Source organism: Schistocerca americana, chromosome 2, assembly GCF_021461395.2.
Source record: "Schistocerca americana isolate TAMUIC-IGC-003095 chromosome 2, iqSchAmer2.1, whole genome shotgun sequence".
NCBI lineage: Eukaryota > Metazoa > Arthropoda > Insecta > Orthoptera > Acrididae > Schistocerca > Schistocerca americana.
Window position 1 is genome coordinate 603995780 of NC_060120.1, and position 21503 is coordinate 604017282.

Sequence of the window (21503 nt, forward strand, 5' to 3'; positions counted from 1 at the left end):
TAAACATTTAAAAATTACTCTTGAGAAGTTCAAAGGCAGAAAAATTCATTTGAGAGCGCTCTATACACTAACAACCGTATCTGCTGCAACTGTAGAGAAAGAGATGAAGGTATTATTTCGTACCCTGACGATCAACGAGCTTTGAACATCGTTAGGCAGGAGACCCGGATCATAAATAAAGGCACCCAGGAGAGAGATGACCATGGTGAATAATTTGTGTTGAATTGGTTGCGGATGGTGAAAACGCAGAGAAAACTAGAAACCAGTATTCCTTAATTTATTAATCTAGTTTTACGCGTTTTGGCGTTAGCCATCATCAGAATCCTGGTTCAGATAAAAACCAAAGACTTACATAGCTGCATCGTTGACTTTCATGATCTTCTCTAGTTCGTTACACACAATTAGTTTTCCTTGGCATTTAATTACCTTCATTTTCTTTATTTCAAATTTCGATTTCATGAAGTTTACAGTTTTATTTCACAACACTGTTCACATTTGCAACACAGGGCCAACCAACAGTCAGTTTCGCTGAGCAATTGAATACGATAGCTGAATCACAAGTTACATGTGGGGAAAGTTTTATTAAATCAATATGTTCAGCTGTCTCATGTATAGACAGTAAATTTTATATGAAGCTGATTAAGTAGTGGGATTGCAGCACAGGTTCTCGTAAGCAAATTAGCGCTACGTGTAAGTGTGCTGACATTGGTATTTTATCTTTCAGCTATGGTAAATCCATTGTCATATTTGTGCGTGGTTTTGTGTGAAATTTTTTTCTCCTTCTGCAAAAAAAATATTGAGTGTGAAAATCTTTGTTGCATAGGCAGACAGCAGTATAAATCATGTTAAACAATCCAGTTTTACACAGATGTTTTGCAGATATTTCTGTTGCATGAAACCATTTATTACTTTAGTTTATTTAACTGCAAATAGGTATTTTAAATTCAGTTTTTACACTTCAACATTATGGCTTCCTACACAGTATTTCGTCGTGCCACTAGACCACAAACCACGGCACAAAGCAACAGAACAGAACAAGTACAACTGTCGTTACACAAAAATGATTTATTTGAGATTTCAAAGAACGCAGTGAGTGTCCAACACAGATGAGTTCTTCACCAGGAAATGCACTAAAACATATATCCAACAGTGAACAAGAAATTTCAGAAGTCGAATCGGGAGGCGGCAAGTCACCTCAGCAATGCGAAATTTCGCAACAACCACATACTCAGTTGATTTGAGTTTTGTTTCCATTTGTTTTAATCAAACAATGCTCGTGCCAACATCAGTTACTGACAATACGCACTCTGCCATTGCAAATCTAGTAGACATCCATACGGAACATAATAATCCAACTTTGTTAGAGTTACTACTAAAGATAGACAAAACTTATAACAGAACACAAAATCACAAGAAGAAATGTGAAAAGACATTAAAAGCAAAAAAAAATAATCTCACATTCCACATTTGGAAGCTTGAAGAAAAATAGCAAAACCTTTCTGTAGAAATCCGATGATGGAGTGGAGATGAATTACCACCTATTATTACGGGGCTTGAGGCAAGGCTATGCAACCTTGAAACTGAACAACATCATATGAAAACTACGCAACAGAACGACAAAGAAGAGCTACTTGCAAAAATAAATACCACTGCAATTCACAGAACATCACGACTACCTTAATGTCACTGTTGAAACAATTAGTAAACAGGCAGACGCATTAAAACTGAACTCTGTCGAACGAAAAGAACAACTTTGTACGTTAACTAAGAGCACAAAAGTAGCCGACATGAGTTAAAACAATGAAACAAATCCGCGCAGTGGCAAAGTAGAACAACTGACCAAACAAACCAACTCCTGTACCATTAGGGCTTAACTACAATACTATTATTTCGAGTAACGCTAAGCAGAAACTCAGATAACATTTTTCTTACTTGTTCCTCAGATACAAAGAAACGTAAAACTTTGATGCAGCATAAAGACGGCTATGTCAGAACAATAGAATAACAGCTTACACTTAATCAAAGAAAATGCAAATGCGATGATTTTGGCTACTCTCATTCATATTTTGGCACTTTCCGGTTTTGTGTGTATTCGTATCACTCAGGTGACCTTTCGGGAGAACACAATTTTAATGGCACTCGAAACAGTAAACAGACTTGGTGGCATAGCAGAAATGTTTTGTGGATACAGAAAGCCTCCAGTTAAAATTGCAAATATCTTCGTACAGTCAACTTACATGATTATTTTCTTGAACAAAAACGTATTTACATTCCGCGCATTGGAGCAAAAGAGCTACGAAAGAAGTGACAATCTGAATTCAGTGCAATTTACTAAGTTCAAATGTAGGTAAAGGGTCCATTATAATTTTTTTGATACATCGATTAGCGAACGATGCCATTCCGAGCTAAAGTTAACTGTTTTTCCGTTTCTTGGTACACTCGTCTTCTCCTACCATCCATTCCAGTCGAAAAGTACAAGGATTTTTCTTCTACTATCGTAATGCAAATATGTTGAAAGTAAGTCAAATGACTTGTGAGCTGTGATCGAGAATGTGTCATATTGCTGATAAAGTTAATTTTGCATCTGACAAAACTGAACATTTCAATTACACGCATTTAGTGACTAACAAAACTTAACTCGGTTAAATACACTCCTGGAAATGGAAAAAAGAACACATTGACACCGGTGTGTCAGACCCACCATACTTGCTCCGGACACTGCGAGAGGGCTGTACAAGCAATGATCACACGCACGGCACAGCGGACACACCAGGAACCGCGGTGTTGGCCGTCGAATGGCGCTAGCTGCGCAGCATTTGTGCACCGCCGCCGTCAGTGTCAGCCAGTTTGCCGTGGCATACGGAGCTCCATCGCAGTCTTTAACACTGGTAGCATGCCGCGACAGCGTGGACGTGAACCGTATGTGCAGTTGATGGACTTTGAGCGAGGGCGTATAGTGGGCATGCGGGAGGCCGGGTGGACGTACCGCCGAATTGCTCAACACGTGGGGCGTGAGGTCTCCACAGTACATCGATGTTGTCGCCAGTGGTCGGCGGAAGGTGCACGTGCCCGTCGACCTGGGACCGGACCGCAGCGACGCACGGATGCACGCCAAGACCGTAGGATCCTACGCAGTGCCGTAGGGGACCGCACCGCCACTTCCCAGCAAATTAGGGACACTGTTGCTCCTGGGGTATCAGCGAGGACCATTCGCAACCGTCTCCATGAAGCTGGGCTACGGTCCCGCACACCGTTAGGCCGTCTTCCGCTCACGCCCCAACATCGTGCAGCCCGCCTCCAGTGGTGTCGCGACAGGCGTGAACGGAGGGACGAATGGAGACGTGTCGTCTTCAGCGATGAGAGTCGTTTCTGCCTTGGTGCCAATGATGGTCGTATGCGTGTTTGGCGCCGTGCAGGTGAGCGCCACAATCAGGACTGCATACGACCGAGGCACACAGGGCCAACACCCGGCATCATGGTGTGGGGAGCGATCTCCTACACTGGCCGTACACCACTGGTGATCGTCGAGGGGACACTGAATAGTGCACGGTACATCCAAACCGTCATCGAACCCATCGTTCTACCATTCCTAGACCGGCAAGGGAACTTGCTGTTCCAACAGGACAATGCACGTCCGCATGTATCCCGTGCCACCCAACGTGCTCTAGAAGGTGTAAGTCAACTACACTGGCCAGCAAGATCTCCGGATCTGTCTCCCATTGAGCATGTTTGGGACTGGATGAAGCGGCGTCTCACGTGGTCTGCACGTCCAGCACGAACGCTGGTCCAACTGAGGCGCCAGGTGGAAATGGCATGGCAAGCCGTTACACAGGACTACATCCAGCATCTCTACGATCGTCTCCATGGGAGAATAGCAGCCTGCATTGCTGCGAAAGGTGGACATACACTGTACTAGTACCGACATTGTGCATGCTCTGTTGCCTGTGTCTATGTGCCTGTGGTTCTGTCAGTGTGATCATGTGATGTATCTGACCCCAGGAATGTGTCAATAAAGTTTCCCCTTCCTGGGACAATGAATTCACGGTGTTCTTATTTCATTTTCCAGGAGTGTATATCTTACTGATCGTCCCAGGCACGATGTTAAACAGTCCAGGACAAAAAAAAAAAAAAAAAAAAAAAAAAAAAAAAAAAAAAAAAAAAAAAAAAAAAAGCAGAAATAGGAAATGTGCTGTCAGTAAACATTTTCTAACACGAAATTTTTGGATTTGGACCAGATATTGGCGACACCAGTATACAACTTTTAACACCATCATTTTTTCCATATAGCAGCACCAGTCACGAGTTAGAAAATGAAAGACTTGGTACCATTTGTGGTGAGATAAAAGATTGTTTACATTTTAATTGTTTTGCCCAAATGGAAAGTCAATTTTCAAGTAGTGGTAGTATTGATGAATTGAAGTATCTGCAGGATTTCTACCAGTTTAAGGAATAATTAAATCTTGTTAAAAGTAAGAGTGTGTTGTCTGGAAGAAATTATGAGTGTCTGAGGTAACCTGTACTTCTGTCGAGATTTTCTTTTCATGATCAGCTGTGCGGTAATGAAGATTAGTTTCACCAATAGTGTTATTTATGAAGTGTGACTGTGGAACATTTCTCGTGTAAGGATTGATTAAATAAACAAAGCAGAAGTATTAACTTCTGATTATTTACGATGTATGAGGATATTATGAAATATGGGGTAATTATTATGATGATGGTACAGTAGAGATAAATATCGTGAAGGTATTAGTGATTACTGATGATGAGAATTATGAGGATTATGATGAAAATGTGATAGGAAGATGCAGTGGTTAGGAATTATGATGTTAACGAGGAATGTATAAGTATGGCTAGACCGTATACTGGAGATCATGTTTTCGGTGAAGTTGATTTTTCTTTGCAGTGATATATTTCATTAGTTTGCATGTAATAAAAGGAAGGTGATGAACAGGTATGTTGTTAGTAACACAACAAAAATCTGAAATGCTAAGTAACACCTGTAAAAGACAGCACAATTATTTTTTACGTGAAGATGTTTTGAGTCATCAGGTACAACTGGTATGGCATAAATTTCTGTCATTTTTATGGTCTAGCTTTTGTAATCATTTTTTTTATTTGCTGCGTATGGCATACGAGAGCATTATCCTGCTGAACTAACTACAGACCTTTCTGTCTGCAAGTCAGATTATGACAGACATAATGATATACATATAAACGAATTTGGCTATTACGCATATATTCCAGACTTATGAGCTATAGTTGCATACATGTATAGGATGCATGCATGCATGTATAGGATACATCATTGAAAACACTTCTTTACGACGATGCTAGGCACAGTTGGAAAACACCAAGGAGAAGATCATTAATGTTCCCTGAATAATAAAACCACAAAGTTAAAAGTTATTCAGAATATGCATATGTATGTCGCAAATAAAAGTTACAAGTTTCACCATGCTCAGAGCAATATTTTCGCTAGAATCTGCATCTTTAATAATAATTAAAGCTGCTAAATATTAGACTCAGAAATTCGTATGTAACCTCAGTTACATGTCAAAACATAAATATGTGACACCAAATAGTAACCTCAATTAGTTTTCAAGTTATTTACTAAAAACCACATTTTGAACTAAAATATTCTTAATCATGGTAGATTAAGTATCATTTGTATTCGTAATAGAAAGTTCTAATTATGGCACTCTATTACATTCAGGCATTAATATAGCTGTACTAAATTTCAAGACTATTGTACATAACTATGACTACAAGTAATCTTAAAGAAACATTTCAGGGATCATGTTTTAGTGTCAGTTCGGTTCTAGAATTCCAGTTGGCAAAGTTTAAATGCAATCGAGCGAAGACTCCTTCAGTAACAAAAGCAAACTTAACTCTGCTTTAAAAAAAATTAAGAAGATTGTCAATTGTCAAACGACAAAGCTATTTTTAATACGTACCCGACGAAGGGGCCATTCAGATACTGCTACCTGTACCTAGGTCGGTTGATAGCAGATGTTCCGTTTAGCGGTCCGCTGCACCCATATACAAATGCAGCAAGAGAGGTAGTTGCGCAGAAATACTTCGCACCGAGATATCAGACTGATCGCGTCAGTCAAACGCCTTTGTGCGTTGTGCCTCGGATGACGTCAAGGCTTGGTTGACTTGAATGCGGTTTCAGTAAAATTAGCAAGTGAACAAGCGAGGACTGTAGATTTCACCGAAGTCACTGGCTCTGTGCACACTGTAGTGTTGAAGAAACCGTGCGGCACTCTTGAGGCGTGTAATTAACTTTTGTGATTAGAAGGTAGGGCGATAAACCATTTCACTTGGAACTTCCCGTTATTACTATTTTTATGGATGTTATTATATTTTGTGTGTGTGAATTTTTACAGAATACCTTTATTGGTTGAAACTCTAAACTTTTATATATAATCATAGTTCTTGACCCCACTGAGTAAACAGCAAGTAGGAACATTTTCTTTTCTTTCAGTGAGCACAAGGAATAATGTAGACATGCAGACTGGAAATGATGCTCAGCTTGTTCTCCATCGCTTTCTGGGCGATCACAAAAGCAGTTCTCAGGCCCTTGTAAACCGCGAAGATAGGTACAATGCACGCACAGAAAATTTAAGTCTTTTAATTGTGAATTATCGACTATTTGAATATTTATACGCCGCCCCACAGTAGGAGGGGGTATGCAAAATAAACCGGAATTGTTTTTAAAAGCTGTAAATTTTCAAATTGTTTACAGAACAACCTTATCCCCTGCAAAATACTCTCCATTAAAACTAATACATTTGTCCCATCGGTGCTTCCACTGTTCGAAACATTTTTTGTAATCATCTTTATAGCCGGGCTGACAGCTCGTCCCTTGTTTTTTTCCCCCCTTTACTTCTTCAACGTTGTCAAATCAGCGTCCGTTCATGCCTCTATTCATGCGTGGATATAACAACAAGTCGCAAGGAGCTAGAACAGGCGAGTAAGGTGCTGGAGGCCGTTGAACCATGCCATTTTTAACCAAAAACTGTCTTAACAGTGGAGGCTGTGTGTGGAGGTGCATTGTCGTGGTGGAAGAACCAGTCTTCTGTTTGCCACAAATCTGCTCTTTTTTTTTTTTTTGGCGAACACTGTTGCGCTTTCTTCTGAAAACTTCAAATATACGGTTTGATTGACGGTCTGACCTGGGGGAACAAACTCTGAATGAACTATGCCATTGGCATCAAAAAATACAAATCAGCGTTGTTTTGATTTTAATCTTACTTGACGATATTTTTTTGGACGGGGTGACGATGACGTCTTCCGCTGGCTTGACTGTTTCTTTGTTTTTGGGTCATAACCATAACACCATGACTCGACAGAAAATCTGGATCAGTTTCAGGCTGTTGTTTCAAAGCACATGTTTCAACTCGACGTTCCTTTTGATTGTCAGTCAGAACTCGAGAAACAAACTTGGCAGTATTTTCATTCTTAAGTCTTCCGTTAAAATTCGGTGAACCGAGCTCCAAGATAACCCACTAATCTCTGACAGTTGGTCAATTGTCTCTTCGGCAGTCTGTGGGCACAAGCTCTCGAATTTTTTTCAATGTTTTTATCGATTCAGGCAGTCGGCGGACGTACAGAATAACATTTTTAAATAGAGCAAACCACTCGTACAGTTGGGGTTTTCTCCATAGCGTCATCTTGGTAAACTGTTTTCAACATTAAAACAGTATCAGCAGCATTTTTGCCGAGTAGAAAACAAAATTTCACAGCTGCACGTCGTTCACTTAAACTTGCCGTCATAAAAAACGAAAAAAAAACAGCGTAGCAAAAACAAACACTGCAGCAGAACAGAACAATACAGGTCGACAACACAGGCGGCTTTGAATTGGCGATGAGTTGCGCTATACACGCATAGCGGCAGAAATATGCATTACGCAAGCTCCGCCCATGGCAATGTTATCCTTTTTTTTTTTTTTTTTTTTTTAGCACCCTCGTTTGATAATGAACTTGTGAATTTGGCTGCGTCGCTTTTCTGATGAACTATTTTTGTGGATATATCTACATCGCAGCGTCCACAGGTTTTATCAGACCTCATTTGGTGTAAGCATATGTTGTTAGGTGCTATAAATGATGTAAATGACAACAGAATTATGAAAAATTAGTATAGGAAGACAGTAAATCGAGAATATAACAGGTACACCCAGAAGTAAGAAAGTAAAGAGTACATAGAAATGGAAATAATAATATGTGTGATTAGGAATTGCACAATGTGGAAATGTAAATGAATATAGGGAGGCTCAATAATAGCTATATTATGTGTTTATGATGTGATAATGAAACACAGCCAAACTGACATGGTGTTTTTGGCAGGTAAACTGACATGAGATGTATTATTAGACGAATATGATGTTTTGGCAACTGCATTGAGATAAAGGCCATTACAAGAAAAGTCCAATATCTGAAAGAAAGTATAGTATGTTACAGTACAGCAGTTAGAAAGCTGATCAGTGCACTGGAGTAGTACATGACACTGGGATAAAATTTTGCACAGACTGACAGACATTGACTTTAAAATGCAACTAATTCCCTTTACTTTTCCATTACATGAACCGTGATACATTTGTTTGTCATTTATTTCTGATCTATATACCACCTTCACCTACGCTGTGTTAATGTTCTTTTATTTATGTATTTTTACTACCACTGTTACTACGATTTACGTGTTAGTTGTTATTTCTGAGTAACTACTACTGTGTGCATGCTAGATTTTCTTGTACATATTGTTGGCCATTTGTCACCATTAGATAATGATGTTTTGTAAGCTCTTATGAACTCTGCTTTCTATCTGGCACATAATACTGTATAATTCTTTCCGTATGTGATATTTTCTGATCACACTGATTACTGCAATCTACAATTATTCATGTTTTGTACTTAAAGTTTATCTTACATTTTCATGCAATGCTCGGCGTACCCTTTCACATATTTACATGGAATAAGGTCATTTCTTAGAGGGACATTATTGCATGTGCAGCTCAGATTTTTGTAATGTGTTGTGAAAACCACAAATTCGATGAAGTCGTCAGAGATTTAACTGAGTTTTGCACAAACTTAAAGGAAAAAGCAGTACTGAGAGTTAACTTATTTACGAGATTTGAACTGGACGTATGAGTTGTCAGTGGAAAACTACTTCCCTGAGTCTGCTCATATTTAATTCTACGTTTATTGCTAATCTGCAGAGTATAGTCAGTGATGGACATTCAATTGACTTACTTGCTACCCTTAAGCCTAAAACACTTTTCACTTTCATCAGCGACCTCATCGGTGACTGTGCTTCACGAAATGTGTCAATATTGTGCTAGTGGCATTCCTTTTCTTGATCACAAGATTAATAACAAGAGACATTAATAGTATCTTCGTTTGTGCTAAGTGATGCAACATTTTACCTTCATTTGCAGTTACATTCTAGCTCAAGATTAATGATATGAAACTTAAAACCAAATTTTCGATGGTTTTCAGTGATTCAACATTTACCTCCAATCTACATTCTACAGAACTCAGCGAAGAGTATGCGTGGTCCCTAACTGTACAAAGACGATCTTCAACTGTTAAACTCAAATCAGGGCATTTTTATTACTTTTGTAACCTATATAAAAAATTAGAAAGAAATGTGTACAATAAGTTACAATTAAAATTAACATTACAAGTTTTACGATATTTTTTGCCAAGTCTTGCTCTTTTACTGGTTGTGAAGATTTTGGAGGAATTTTAAAAATATGTTTGTAATTTCTTTGTAATGAGAGAATTTTGTAATTATTAATCTTCTTATGTTGTACAGTCCTTTTGTCAATAATCAGAGTTTCACTTCTCAAGTACGATTTTTTTTAGAGTAAAACCCACTTCCATGACTCATAATGAAGTTTTAAATTACTGCCGTGTATTCATTGCACCCATGCTACACACAGCTAAAGGTTATTTCCGACAATCAAAAAACATTAGAATAGCTTATTTTTCTTTAGCTGCTACAGTTGCTGATTTGTATTTGCTTTCGAGCACGTCGGTACTCCAGACACAAAACCAGCATGCTAAGCATGAGGTAAGTCACGTTTACCTCAGGGAGCACTTCACCTTGCATTCTTAGGCAAACAGTGTGTAGTCCAGTCCGTCAGGCATTATGCTAACAATCAAATTAATTTTCAGTGAACAGTATCGGTAGTTTCAAATAGTTATTTTCTTCCGAGTAGAGCAGTATCTTACTTCCGTGCCTTTTCCAAGTCTAACATGGCACTTCATATCGCGCAACGTTCGTAATGCACTTCGTTACTGAATTTTAATACTATAGTGTTCATAGAGCACACAATTAGCTTTCTTTGGCATTTAATTACATTCGTTTTCTTTGTTTCAAAGTTTGAATTTTACGAACTTTAAAGTATTATTTCACGACACTGTTCACATGCACAACAAGCCCAAACAACAGTCAGTTTTGCTCACAACGCAACCTCCCCAAAGCACCCCCTCAGATTTAATAGTACGATGACCCAGTGGATTGCCAGTCAAAACAGAAAGAAGGTGTACTGAACTGTGAAAAAAAGTAAAATAGAAACAGTGAGTGGTCCAAGAAGAAAGAGTGTAATAAAGAGCAGTCTAATAGTAGCAATGGCATCGTGGGAAAGTGGTCCTCGTGTTGGACTGCCAACGAGCGAACCGTTTTCAAAATACCTCGGGTCTCTTTTCCATCATTATGAACTGTCAATTCGGTCATTGAAATGTTTGTTGTCTTTCTGTAGTCTTGACAGTTGTCATACTGTGCGTTAATTACAGAATATGAGTCATGTGGTAAGAATACGTTACCATCACAAGTAATTGTGGTGAATCGTGAGAGCAGGCGAGATACCACATTGACGTCTCACAAAATAAAAACAACAAATAAACGGATGTGAGCTATGTTATAACAAAGGAATTCAAGAATCAAGACTTCCAAACAGAACACAACTTAAAACGTTAAAAACATATGGTTTGATAGAGCAAAGAGAAACTGGGTGATTGTGAAACTGTTGCTTTACTTTGTTGCAGCTCATGTGACAAACTATTTTGTTTTCATCATTCCCTTGGGAGTGATCACATTCATACGAACTCCTACATCGGGCAAAGAAGCATATCTCACTCACTAACTCACCAATCGTACAAATTAGCTCTATTATATGACACATGTACTGTCACTAACGCTGTATATGACACACCAGAGCATTCCGTTGACTTGTCATCAAAGGTTTGCGATTTCCATTCGAAAGTCACTTCCTTTCGGCTGTTAATAGAGTGGTTGTGCAACATCAACTTTCATTATAGGTCTCTTCCTTACACCTCGCTTTTGCAAACGGACTTAAACCACGACACAGACAGAAATTTCAGTACAGCGAATAGCGAAAAAATAATAATAAAAGGCACGAGGGAGCTTTGAACGCAGCTCGCATGTTTTGCAATCCAACACCGTGACCACTTAACCTCGACGTCGTCGGTTCTCTTTTTTGTTCAGTGTTGCACTTCTTAAGCTTGGACTGTTCACTGTTCCTATTTTGCTTTTTTTTTTTACAGTTTACTACACCTTCTTCCTGTTTTGATGCTTGATCTGTGTTCAGTTTTTGACGGAATGTTCACTGGTCCCTCTTACCACTAAATCTGAGGGGGGAGTGGAGGGGGGGGGGAAGCTGCGATGGGGAGTTTCCGTTGTCAACAATTTAATACGATACCTAAAGCACACGTTACGTGAGGAGAGCGATTCTGAAATCAATATATTCATTTTTCTCACATACAGACAGTATTTATGGAAAGCTTAGACTTGTAGCATAGAAACGGTACTTCTACGACCAGTTTCCTATTCAAGACACTGTATAGTAGTGTTGTATGAGTTTATATGAGGAATTTATAAACGTCCTATGTATCTGTAATGATGAGTACCACAAGTTTCTATAGCGTTACTTACAACGTTATTGTAAGTACTCACAATGTTTCTAATATCAACTGTAAACTTTATTTTTGCCTTAACCTCATCAAATGCGTTCCAGGTGCGTTGCTTAGGCTCTGCATGTACGCACTTGTGGGAGACCGTCGGTAGACTATGGAGTAAATGATAAGAAGCATTGTTATGTAATGTGGGGAAATCTGCTGCGACGTTTCGCTTCGAATAACACAGTCTGCGGACAGGTGGTCGAAGGTGGACTCTGTCCTGACACGCAGCTTGTCACAACGTATAATCCCTGAAATACCATTCTTACCAATAGTCAAGTGCAGCATGCTTAGAGGTTTTGTTTTGCTACCATATTTATTGTTAGCATTCCCATTTCCTGTCTGTAAGTCAACCAAGCAAAAGATCTAGCGAACTCTGTTTTGTGGCTAGATTTACTTCATAAAGGAACTTGTGGCGATATTCATGTGGCCTACGTATACTAATTACAATATTTTACATTTAGTATTATTACTGTCTTAAGAAGGAGTACAAAATAACAAACATCAAAAACATTCTTAGAAGTTCACACGTCAAACACTTCAGCCTCGTTCATAAAAACACTAACTCCATTTGTTTTGTAGTTTTTTTTAAGTCTGCATGCTTTTTGGGCATGTATAACTCCTTTGAGCGTGCTAACACAGGAAACTGAGAGGAAACGTCACTGACTGTAAGTGCAGAGGATTCGTGTTTCTTAGTCAATTTAACAGAACTGAAAGGATAAAAATAAAACTGTATCATAATTGAAGTTTGTAAGGAATGTACATGCTATTAGCTGAGCGAACTATACTACACAAAATAAAGTAAAAAATCTGTAAAGAATTAAAAATATAATGAATCAAAGTAGTTCAACACGAAAACTGAAACTACGAAGAAGAGAAATGGAGTATTTAATTTTAAGAGTGAGCTTTGGTTTCGTTGATGCTTCTTCGACATTAGAGAGCCCTTTGAGGGTTGAACGAGCGCACATGTGGCCTGTGCTCCTACTGGCCGCCCGCCGCCCACCTCCTGAGGACCCTCTTGGCCACCTTGCCGCTGGCCGTGTGCGGCAGCTCCCCCACGATCCTTACCCCGCCTCGCAGCTTCTTGTGGTCCGCCACCTTATCTGCAGAAACAAGTTCACAATTGCCAAGGCACCAGAACCTGAATACACAACTTAAAATTATATTTATAGAACATCCAGTGGGTTCTTGTAGGAACACAGACATATTAACAACTTGAATATAAAGTATTAATGTTCCACAATAATATTTATTTAATTGTTCGTTATGAACCGGCTTTCAGCTCTTTAGGCCATCGTCAGATTGCGTTATAGTAAACAGGTAGTCCACGCAACTTCAGCGAGAATTCAGCAAACGTTGAAAGATACATGATATTTTATGACTATATCCATACAGAATACAGGCATAATGTATTTCCTGAAGAGACTCTTAACAAATGAATTTTATATTACAGCATATTCAGGTATTAAAACTATCTGAATTAATAAGGCAAAGGTGTTCTTCAGGTGAATAATAGCACTGGCTACTATGTCATATTGATAAATTGGTGAATGTGACGAACACACCGAATAAAGGGAGGAGGACAAAGAAGACTACGGAATTACCGCTATAACAAGCTTATAATGTAATGGTAAGATAAATAATAACTGGCTGCTACTTTATCAAGGGTGAGTAATGTAATTGTGTTTGTTCACTGAGAACCAGGTCAAGATTCTTTGATTGATGTTTATTAACAGCCAGAATTTCGAGTTATGTTAGTTTTCTGCCTTTAGTTCCTATACAGAGAACACCACATTTCACGTCATATGAATGACAATCATTCAGAGGATGTTCAGATAAGGTGGAATCTTTCTTTTTCGGTCTCCAACTCCTTTCATGTTAAGTCAGTCTAGTAGTTATAGCCCTGCCTGATTGACCGAGGCATATTTTGACATACGGATAACAGGAAATTCTATAAATTCCACTGTTTTCTAAAGGAGAAATCTTATCTTCATTGTTGAACGGAGGGCGAGCGATAGTATTCCTAGCGTAAAAAGCTGGAGTATATTTCCTGGATTTTAGTTTCCTGGCAAGAACCTGTCAAGTTTCACCCACATACAGCATGGGTGCTCATCTGTTATCAGTGTAGTTTTGTGCTGTCTTAGGGGGATAAAAGAGTGCTGTTATCCTCGGTCTAACCTTTTTGCTGAGTATGTTGTCACTTAGAGTAGGTTATAACCATTGATGTATGCTATTTCTTTAATTATTTTCAATTCATTTTCAAAATCTGGTTTGTTTGTGGTATAGGTATTAAGCGGTGCACCACGGTGTGGGAGGCAGCATGTCTGTATGTAACGAGATGCTGGGAAATGGCTGGTATTACTGTGTGTGTTGAGGTTACTTTGCTGTATATCTTAAATTAATGCTATTGCTTAAAGATGTCAAAGGTGGAGCTAAAATGTTGGTAGAGTCTCCTCCAAACTCCGCTGTAAATTCCACTGTGACTTCCATTATTGAAGAAATTTATTTACTCTGTTATTCTGTTAGTTATCTATTACTCTATTTTAAAATACTTTTGCCTTATGCTTTCACATAATTTTAATATTTGAATATACTATAATGTTAGATTTATTTGTTCAGTGTCTCTTTAGGTATTACATTATGCTCGTATTTTGTATCGCTATAGTCATAAAATGTCACACATCTTTGTAGAGCAAACTTTGTACAGCTATGGATCCTCTATGAAGTTGTGTGGACTATCTCTTTAGTAGTATTAAGTTATCTGACGATGGTTTAAGAAGCCGAAAGCCAGTTGATAACGAACTATTAAATACATATTATTGTGGCCCATTAATACTTTGCTTTCAAGTTATTAATAAAATGATATTTACAGTATTTCTGCGTGTAAAGCTATTTGAACTCAAACATCGCCATAGCCATGTACAGAGTGATAATCAAGGTTTTCATATTTATCTTCAGTCTTGTTTGCTACACAAATGGGCAAGTCATGTCATTTCTAAACTCGCAGTTCTTTTCAGACATACACCAACAAGCCTGAAGTGGAATAAAAGGATTCCAGCATACGAATGTTTGGAGCCACTTTGAATTGGTCCAGACATAGTATTGGAGAAAATGAGTTATTGCCAAAATTATAATTCCTGGCACCAAAATGTTTTGACGAAAGAACCTTCGGTCTCATGTTTACAAAGCGAAGATATCGATACACGCATTTCATAACGGCACGAAGAAAGGCTCTCAGTTTGTCTTTTATGTGTTTACCGGTGACAACACTGAAGACAATTATCTCGCTTGTTTCGTATCTCTTAGGCAACGAGAATGTGGATGTGTATTTTTTCGGTTTGTGGTGTGTTGTTAAGTGACAAACTATTGCTTACCAGTGGTAGAAAGTGATATAACGTCCAAAAATAGTATAAATTGCATCTCGCAGGAAGACAACTGTGAAAGACCGTGCAAGAGTGAAGGGCGACTCGTGTATGAATAACGACGTTATTGTGTAGTCGGGGACGCTGTTTCCTTTCCTGCGACCGGGTCCTTGGTCTTATAAAACACAGGTACAGAATCGTTACCAAATCAATAGTATTCATCAGATATCAGAGATTATTGTAAACTGCAGACAAAAACCAACGAAGTGCAGACATCAGATGCTTTTAATTTTAAAATTTTCTGGATAATGTTCCAAAAAAGACTTTTCTTTCAGAAGGAACTGCTAAGAGAAGCGTTTCTTGAGATCGGAAAAATAAAATTTAACGTTAGCAGCTAGCAGGTGTCCCATAAGTAAGGACGAATTTGAATTTTGCGCCATTTTGTCACATAACGGTTGACAGCCGTGATTCTTTCATGTTTGTTATCTGCGATCCTTACCATTAGTAGCCTGATACCTTTGAGTAGTGAGCATCGTTATTTGGCGTTTATTTTCGCAATGGAGCAAGTGACAACGGAGCAACGTATCCAAGTAATACAAAGTTTTTACAAAAACAGTGAAAGCCCCACGGCAACCGTTAATGAATTGCATGTGACGCACTTGACGTAAAGCTGCTCCAACTGAATCGGTTCGGAAGTTGACCCGGAAGCCTGAGACCACACGTTATGCTTCAAACGTTAAAAAAACAGGATGCCTGCTTGCTTTCTGTTCGAACACAAGAAAACATTATTGTCGAGTGCAACAATGTGATCGTAAGCTCCAGAAAATCTGTTCGCCAACGAAGTCAACAACTGAATTTATCACCAAGTTCACTGCGTGAAATCCTTTCAAAAATCTAAAAATGCATTCGTACAAGATTCAGCTTACACAAGAGCAGATCATGGAAAGAGACATCGATTTACTCAGTGGGCCTTGAATCGACGAGCAGAGAACTTCACAAAAAGAATAATTTTCTGAGATGAGGCTCACTTCCACCTCAGTGGGTACGCCAATAAGAAGAACTGCAGAATTTGGGGCAGTGAAAATCCGTATGTGACTGTGGAAGATGAGATGCATCCACGCAAGATTGCGTCGTGTTGTTTCTGGGCAGGAGGGGGGATCGGCACGTATACTTTTGAAAACGGTAAGGAAGCTGCCGTCACTGAGAACGGCGACCGTTACCAAAACATGTTACTGATTGGTTTTTTCCCTCTTATTGATGAAAATTATTTTCGGTTTCAACACGATGGTAGAACTTGTTTCACGTCCCATGAAACGATTTCTCTATTGAATGAAAAGTTTTCTCAAAAAATTCTCCCTCTGCGTGGCAACCAGGAATGACCTGCGATCTTACGCATTTTGCCTTTTTTTCTGGGGATTTGTGAAATCAAAACTGTACGTGAACCAACCACACACAATAAACCAATTGAAGGATGAAATTAAAAGGGCTATTATCGGCATCCCACCCGATGTTTATGAAAATGTCATCGAGAACGTCAATGAACGCATTGCTCGTTGCCGCGCGGCCTTGGGTGGTCCTATGGAGGATATTATTTTTCATACATAAATGGGAGAAATTACTCAATGTGTCCGCAAAAAACATTACATTTTCAATTAATTTTTAATGTTCTATAGCACTTTAATACTCATCCCTACTTCCCGGACACCCTCTATAAGCTTTTAATACTCATCCATACTTCCCGGACACCCTCTATAAGCTTTCCATCCATATGCCATCGCCAAGTTACTTACTTGAACTGTTCCCAAAGATGGTATGATCAAACATAATTTCCGAGCAGCTGGAGCAGGAGGAAATGCTCCCAGTCTACCCACCAGTTTAACATATCTAGTAGAATGTGTCCCAGTAAAATCTGCCATATTGAGTGATGTAGCAAAACCGCTTAGCTACAGGCCTGGAGAGTATAAACAATTTTACAATAAACTTTGCGCTTTGGTAGTGGTGTTTTTCCACAAAATTGCAGTTGACAAGTTCGGTAACTAGAAAATTTGAATATCACGAAAATAACTGGGTGGAGTTACTGCTAATGTTATATGACATAGTCTCTATTTAACCCAAAAAATGTAAAAACACGCGGCTCTGTAATTCATTTCTTACTAATGGTCAAATGTACGTGGGTGGCCACTTCTCGAACTCAGTGTTTTTTCTGCGTCTTCTGGTGGAAATATAGGCAGGAATTAACAAATTGCATCAAAATATACCATGCGGGAAAGACGTCAGACCATCGGCCTTATTTCATCACCCACATTATGCTAACGTTTTATATGAAGTTATGTTACGTAATAATATTAAGCACATTGCCGACCATAATACTGCATAAGTTTTTTAATTTATAAGAAAATGTAAGGGAATTAAACTTATTTTTTCACTTGTCTTTGAAGTCCCTTAGCTCTGCAGAGGCCCTTTTAATATGGACGGATTCATTTCCAAATCTGGAATTCACCTGGTAAGGAAAAGTAACTTCTCGAACTGGAGGTAGTAAGGACAACGTTCTCTATTGCTCGAAACAAAAATTTAAAAAGTTTACCTCTATATGTACGCTAGCTATGTGTATGTGTGTGACTGATAATTAACGTTTTAATTTATTTTTTATTTTTTTCCCTATTGGGTGAGAGGAGATAGAAAGTAATTTTTGGAATAATATTATTTCCAGCATTTGCCTTATGACCAAGGGAAATCTCCAAAAAACCCTCAGTGAGACTCTATCTCCCTGTACTCTATCTCCCTGTACTCTATTTCTGAAAGATTGTTGTCCACCGTCTCAAGCTTAATAAAAAATATTTGAGAGAGAAAGTGTAATGTTCCTGACGTATATCACTATTCATTTCATTCTCTAGGTAGACCAAGCATATTAAAGCAATGATTAGTGTAGACTCAGAGACTTTTCAGCTAAAACCCAGACCGAGGGGGACCCAACTGACTACATTTGGGAGGCGGTTTCCAGTTTTTCCATTTGCCTGGTAATCAAAGGAAATCTCCCTACAGACTCGAACGGAATCAAAGAATGGAAACTATTTTTAATTTAATTCTGAAAAGAATGTCCTTTAAAAAAATGAAAGCGTAGCGTATGTCGAGTTTGTAACAATGTTCATGAATTGTTGTTGTTGTGGTCTTCAGTCCTGAGACTGGTTTGATGCAGCTCTCCATGCTACTCTATCCTGTACAAGCTTCTTCATCTCCCAGTACCTACTGCAACCTACATCCTTCTGAATCTGTTTAGCGTATTCATCTCTTGGTCTCCCTCTACGAATTTTACCCTCCACGCTGCCCTCCAATACTAAATTGGTGATCCCTTGATGCCTCAGGACATGTCCTACCAACCGATCCCTTCTTCTAGTTAAGTTGTGCCACAAACTTCTCTTTTCCCCAATCCCATTCAATACCTCCTCATTAGTTATATGATCTACCCATCTAATCTTCAGCATTCTTCTGTAGCACCACATTTCGAAAGCTTCTATTCTCTTCTTGTCCAAACTAGTTATCGTCCATGTTTCACTTCCATACATGGCTACCCTCCATACAAATACTTTCAGAAACGACTTCCTGACACTAAAATCAATACTCGATGTTAACAAATTTTTCTTCTTCAGAAATGCTTTCCTTGCCATTGCCAGTCTACATTTTATATCCTCTCTACTTCGACCATCATCAGTTATTTTGCTTCCCAAATAGCAAACCTCCTTTACTACTTTAAGTGTCTCATTTCCTAATCTAATTCCCTCAGCATCACCCGACTTAATTCGACTACATTCCATTATCCTCGTTTTGCTTTTGTTGATGCTCATCTTATACCCTCCTTTCATGACACTGTCCATTCCGTTCAACTGCTCTTCCAGGTCCTTTGCTGTCTCCCATAGAATTACAATGTCATCGGCAAACCTCAAAGTTTTTAATTCTTCTCCATGGATTTAAATTCCAACACCAAATTATTCTTTTCTTTCCTTCACTGCTCGCTCAATATACAGATTGAATAACACCGGGGATAGGCTACAACCCTATCTCACTCCCTTCCCAACCACTGCTTCCCTTTCATGCCTCTCAACTCTTGTAACTGCCATCTGGTTTCTGCACAAGTTGTAAATAGCCTTTCGCTCCCTGTATTTTACCCCTGCCACCTTCAGAATTTGAAAGAGAGTATTCCAGTCAGCATTGTCAAAAGCTAGAAACGTAGGTTTGCCTTTCCTTAATCTAGCTTCTAAGATAAGTCGTACGGTCAGTATTGCCTCACGTGTTCCAGTATTTCCGCGGAATCCAAACTGATCTTCCCCGAGGTCAGCTTCTAGCAGTTTTTCCATTCGTCTGTAGAGAAATCGCGTTAGTATTTTGCATCCGTGACTTATTAAACTGATTGTTCGGTAATTTTCACATCTGTCAGCACCTGTTTTTTTGGGATCGGAACTATTATATTCTTCTTGAAGTCTGAGGGTATTTCGCCTGTCTCATACATCTTGCTCACCAGATGGTGGAGTTTTGTCAGGAACGGCTCTCCCAAGGCCGTCAGCAGTTCTAATGGAATGTTGTCTACTCCCGGGACCTTGTTTCGACTCAGGTCTTTCAGTGCTCTGTCAAACTATTCACGCAATATCGTATCTCCCATTTCATCTTCATCTACATCCTCTTCCATTTCCATAATACTGTCCTCAAGTACATTGCCCTTGTATAGACCCTCTATATATTCCTTCCACCTTTCTGCTTTCCCTTCTTTGCTTAGAACTGGGTTTCCATCTGAGCTCTTGATATTCATGGAAGTGGTTCTCTTTTCTCCAAAGGTCTCTTTAATTTTCCTGTAGGCAGTATTTATCTTACCCCTAGTGAGATAACCCTCTACATCCTTACATTTGTCCTCTAGCCATCCCTGCTTAGCCATTTTACACTTCCTGTCGATTTCGTTTTTGAGACGTTTGTATTCCTTTTTGCCCGCTTCATTTACTGCACTTTTATATTTTCTCCTTTCATCAATTAAATTCAGTATTTCTTCTGTTACCCAAGTATTTCTGCGAGCCCTCGCCTTTTTACCTACTAGGCCCTCTGCTGCCTTCACTACTTCATCTCTCAAAGCTACCCATTCTTCTTCTTCTGTATTTCTTTCCCCCATTCCTGTCAATTGTTCCCTTATGCTCTCCCTGAAACTCTGTACAACCTCTGGTTCTTTCAGTTGATCCAGGGCCCATCCCCTTAAATTCCCACCTTTTTGCAGTTTCTTCAGTTTTAATCTACAGTTCATAACCAATAGATTGTGATCAGAGTCCACATCTGTCCCTGGAAATGTCTTACAATTTAAAACCTGGTTCCTACATCTCTGTCTTACCATTATATAATCTATCTGATACCTTCTAGTATCTCCAGGCTTCTTCCATGTATACAACCTTCTTATATGATTCTTGAACCAAGTGTTAGCTATGATTAAGTTGTGCTCTGACTCATGACTATTAAATTTTCGTCTCCCTTCGCTATCTGAATAATTTCTTTTATTTCATCATACATTTCTTCAATTTCTTCGTCATCTGCAGAGCTATTTGGCATATAAAGTTGTACTACTGTAGTAGGCATGGGCTTCGTGTCTATCTTGGCCACAATAATGCGTTCGCTATGCTGTTTGTAGTAGCTTACTCGCACTCCTATTTTTTTACTCATTATTAAACCGACTCCAGCATTACCCCCATTTGATTTTGTATTTGTAGCCCTGTATTCACGTGATCAGAAGTCTTGTTTCTCCAGCCACCAAACATCACTAATTCCCACTATATCTAACTTTAACCTATCCATTTCCATTTTTAAATTTTCTAACCTACCTGCCCGATTAAGGGATCTGACATTCCACGTTCCGATCCGTAGGATGCCAGTTTTCTTTCTCCTGATAACGACGTCCTCCTGTGTAGTCCCGGCCCGGAGATCCGAACGGGGGACTATTTTACCTCCGGAATATTTTACCCAAGAGGACGCCATCATCATTTAATCATACAGTAAAGCTGCATGCCCTCGGGAAAAATTACGGCTGTAGTATCCCCTTGCTTTCAGCCGTTCGCAGTACCAGCACAGCAAGGCCGTTTTGGTTAGTGTTACAAGGCCAGATCAGTCAATCGTCCAGACTGTTGCCCCTGC

The 21503-nt window shown here is 39.1% G+C and overlaps 1 protein-coding gene across 1 annotated transcript in view; it reads right to left on the reverse strand.

Annotated features, from left to right (window-relative positions):
* Positions 1-12963: 12963 nt before the first annotated feature.
* Positions 12964-21503, reverse strand: part of LOC124594237 (luciferin 4-monooxygenase-like) — a 104426-nt gene continuing 95886 nt past the window's right edge. Inside the window, exon 11 of the mRNA XM_047132602.1 lies at positions 12964-13085. Within this exon, the coding sequence (XP_046988558.1) occupies positions 12964-13085 (122 nt within the window). The remainder of the gene's footprint in view (positions 13086-21503) is intronic.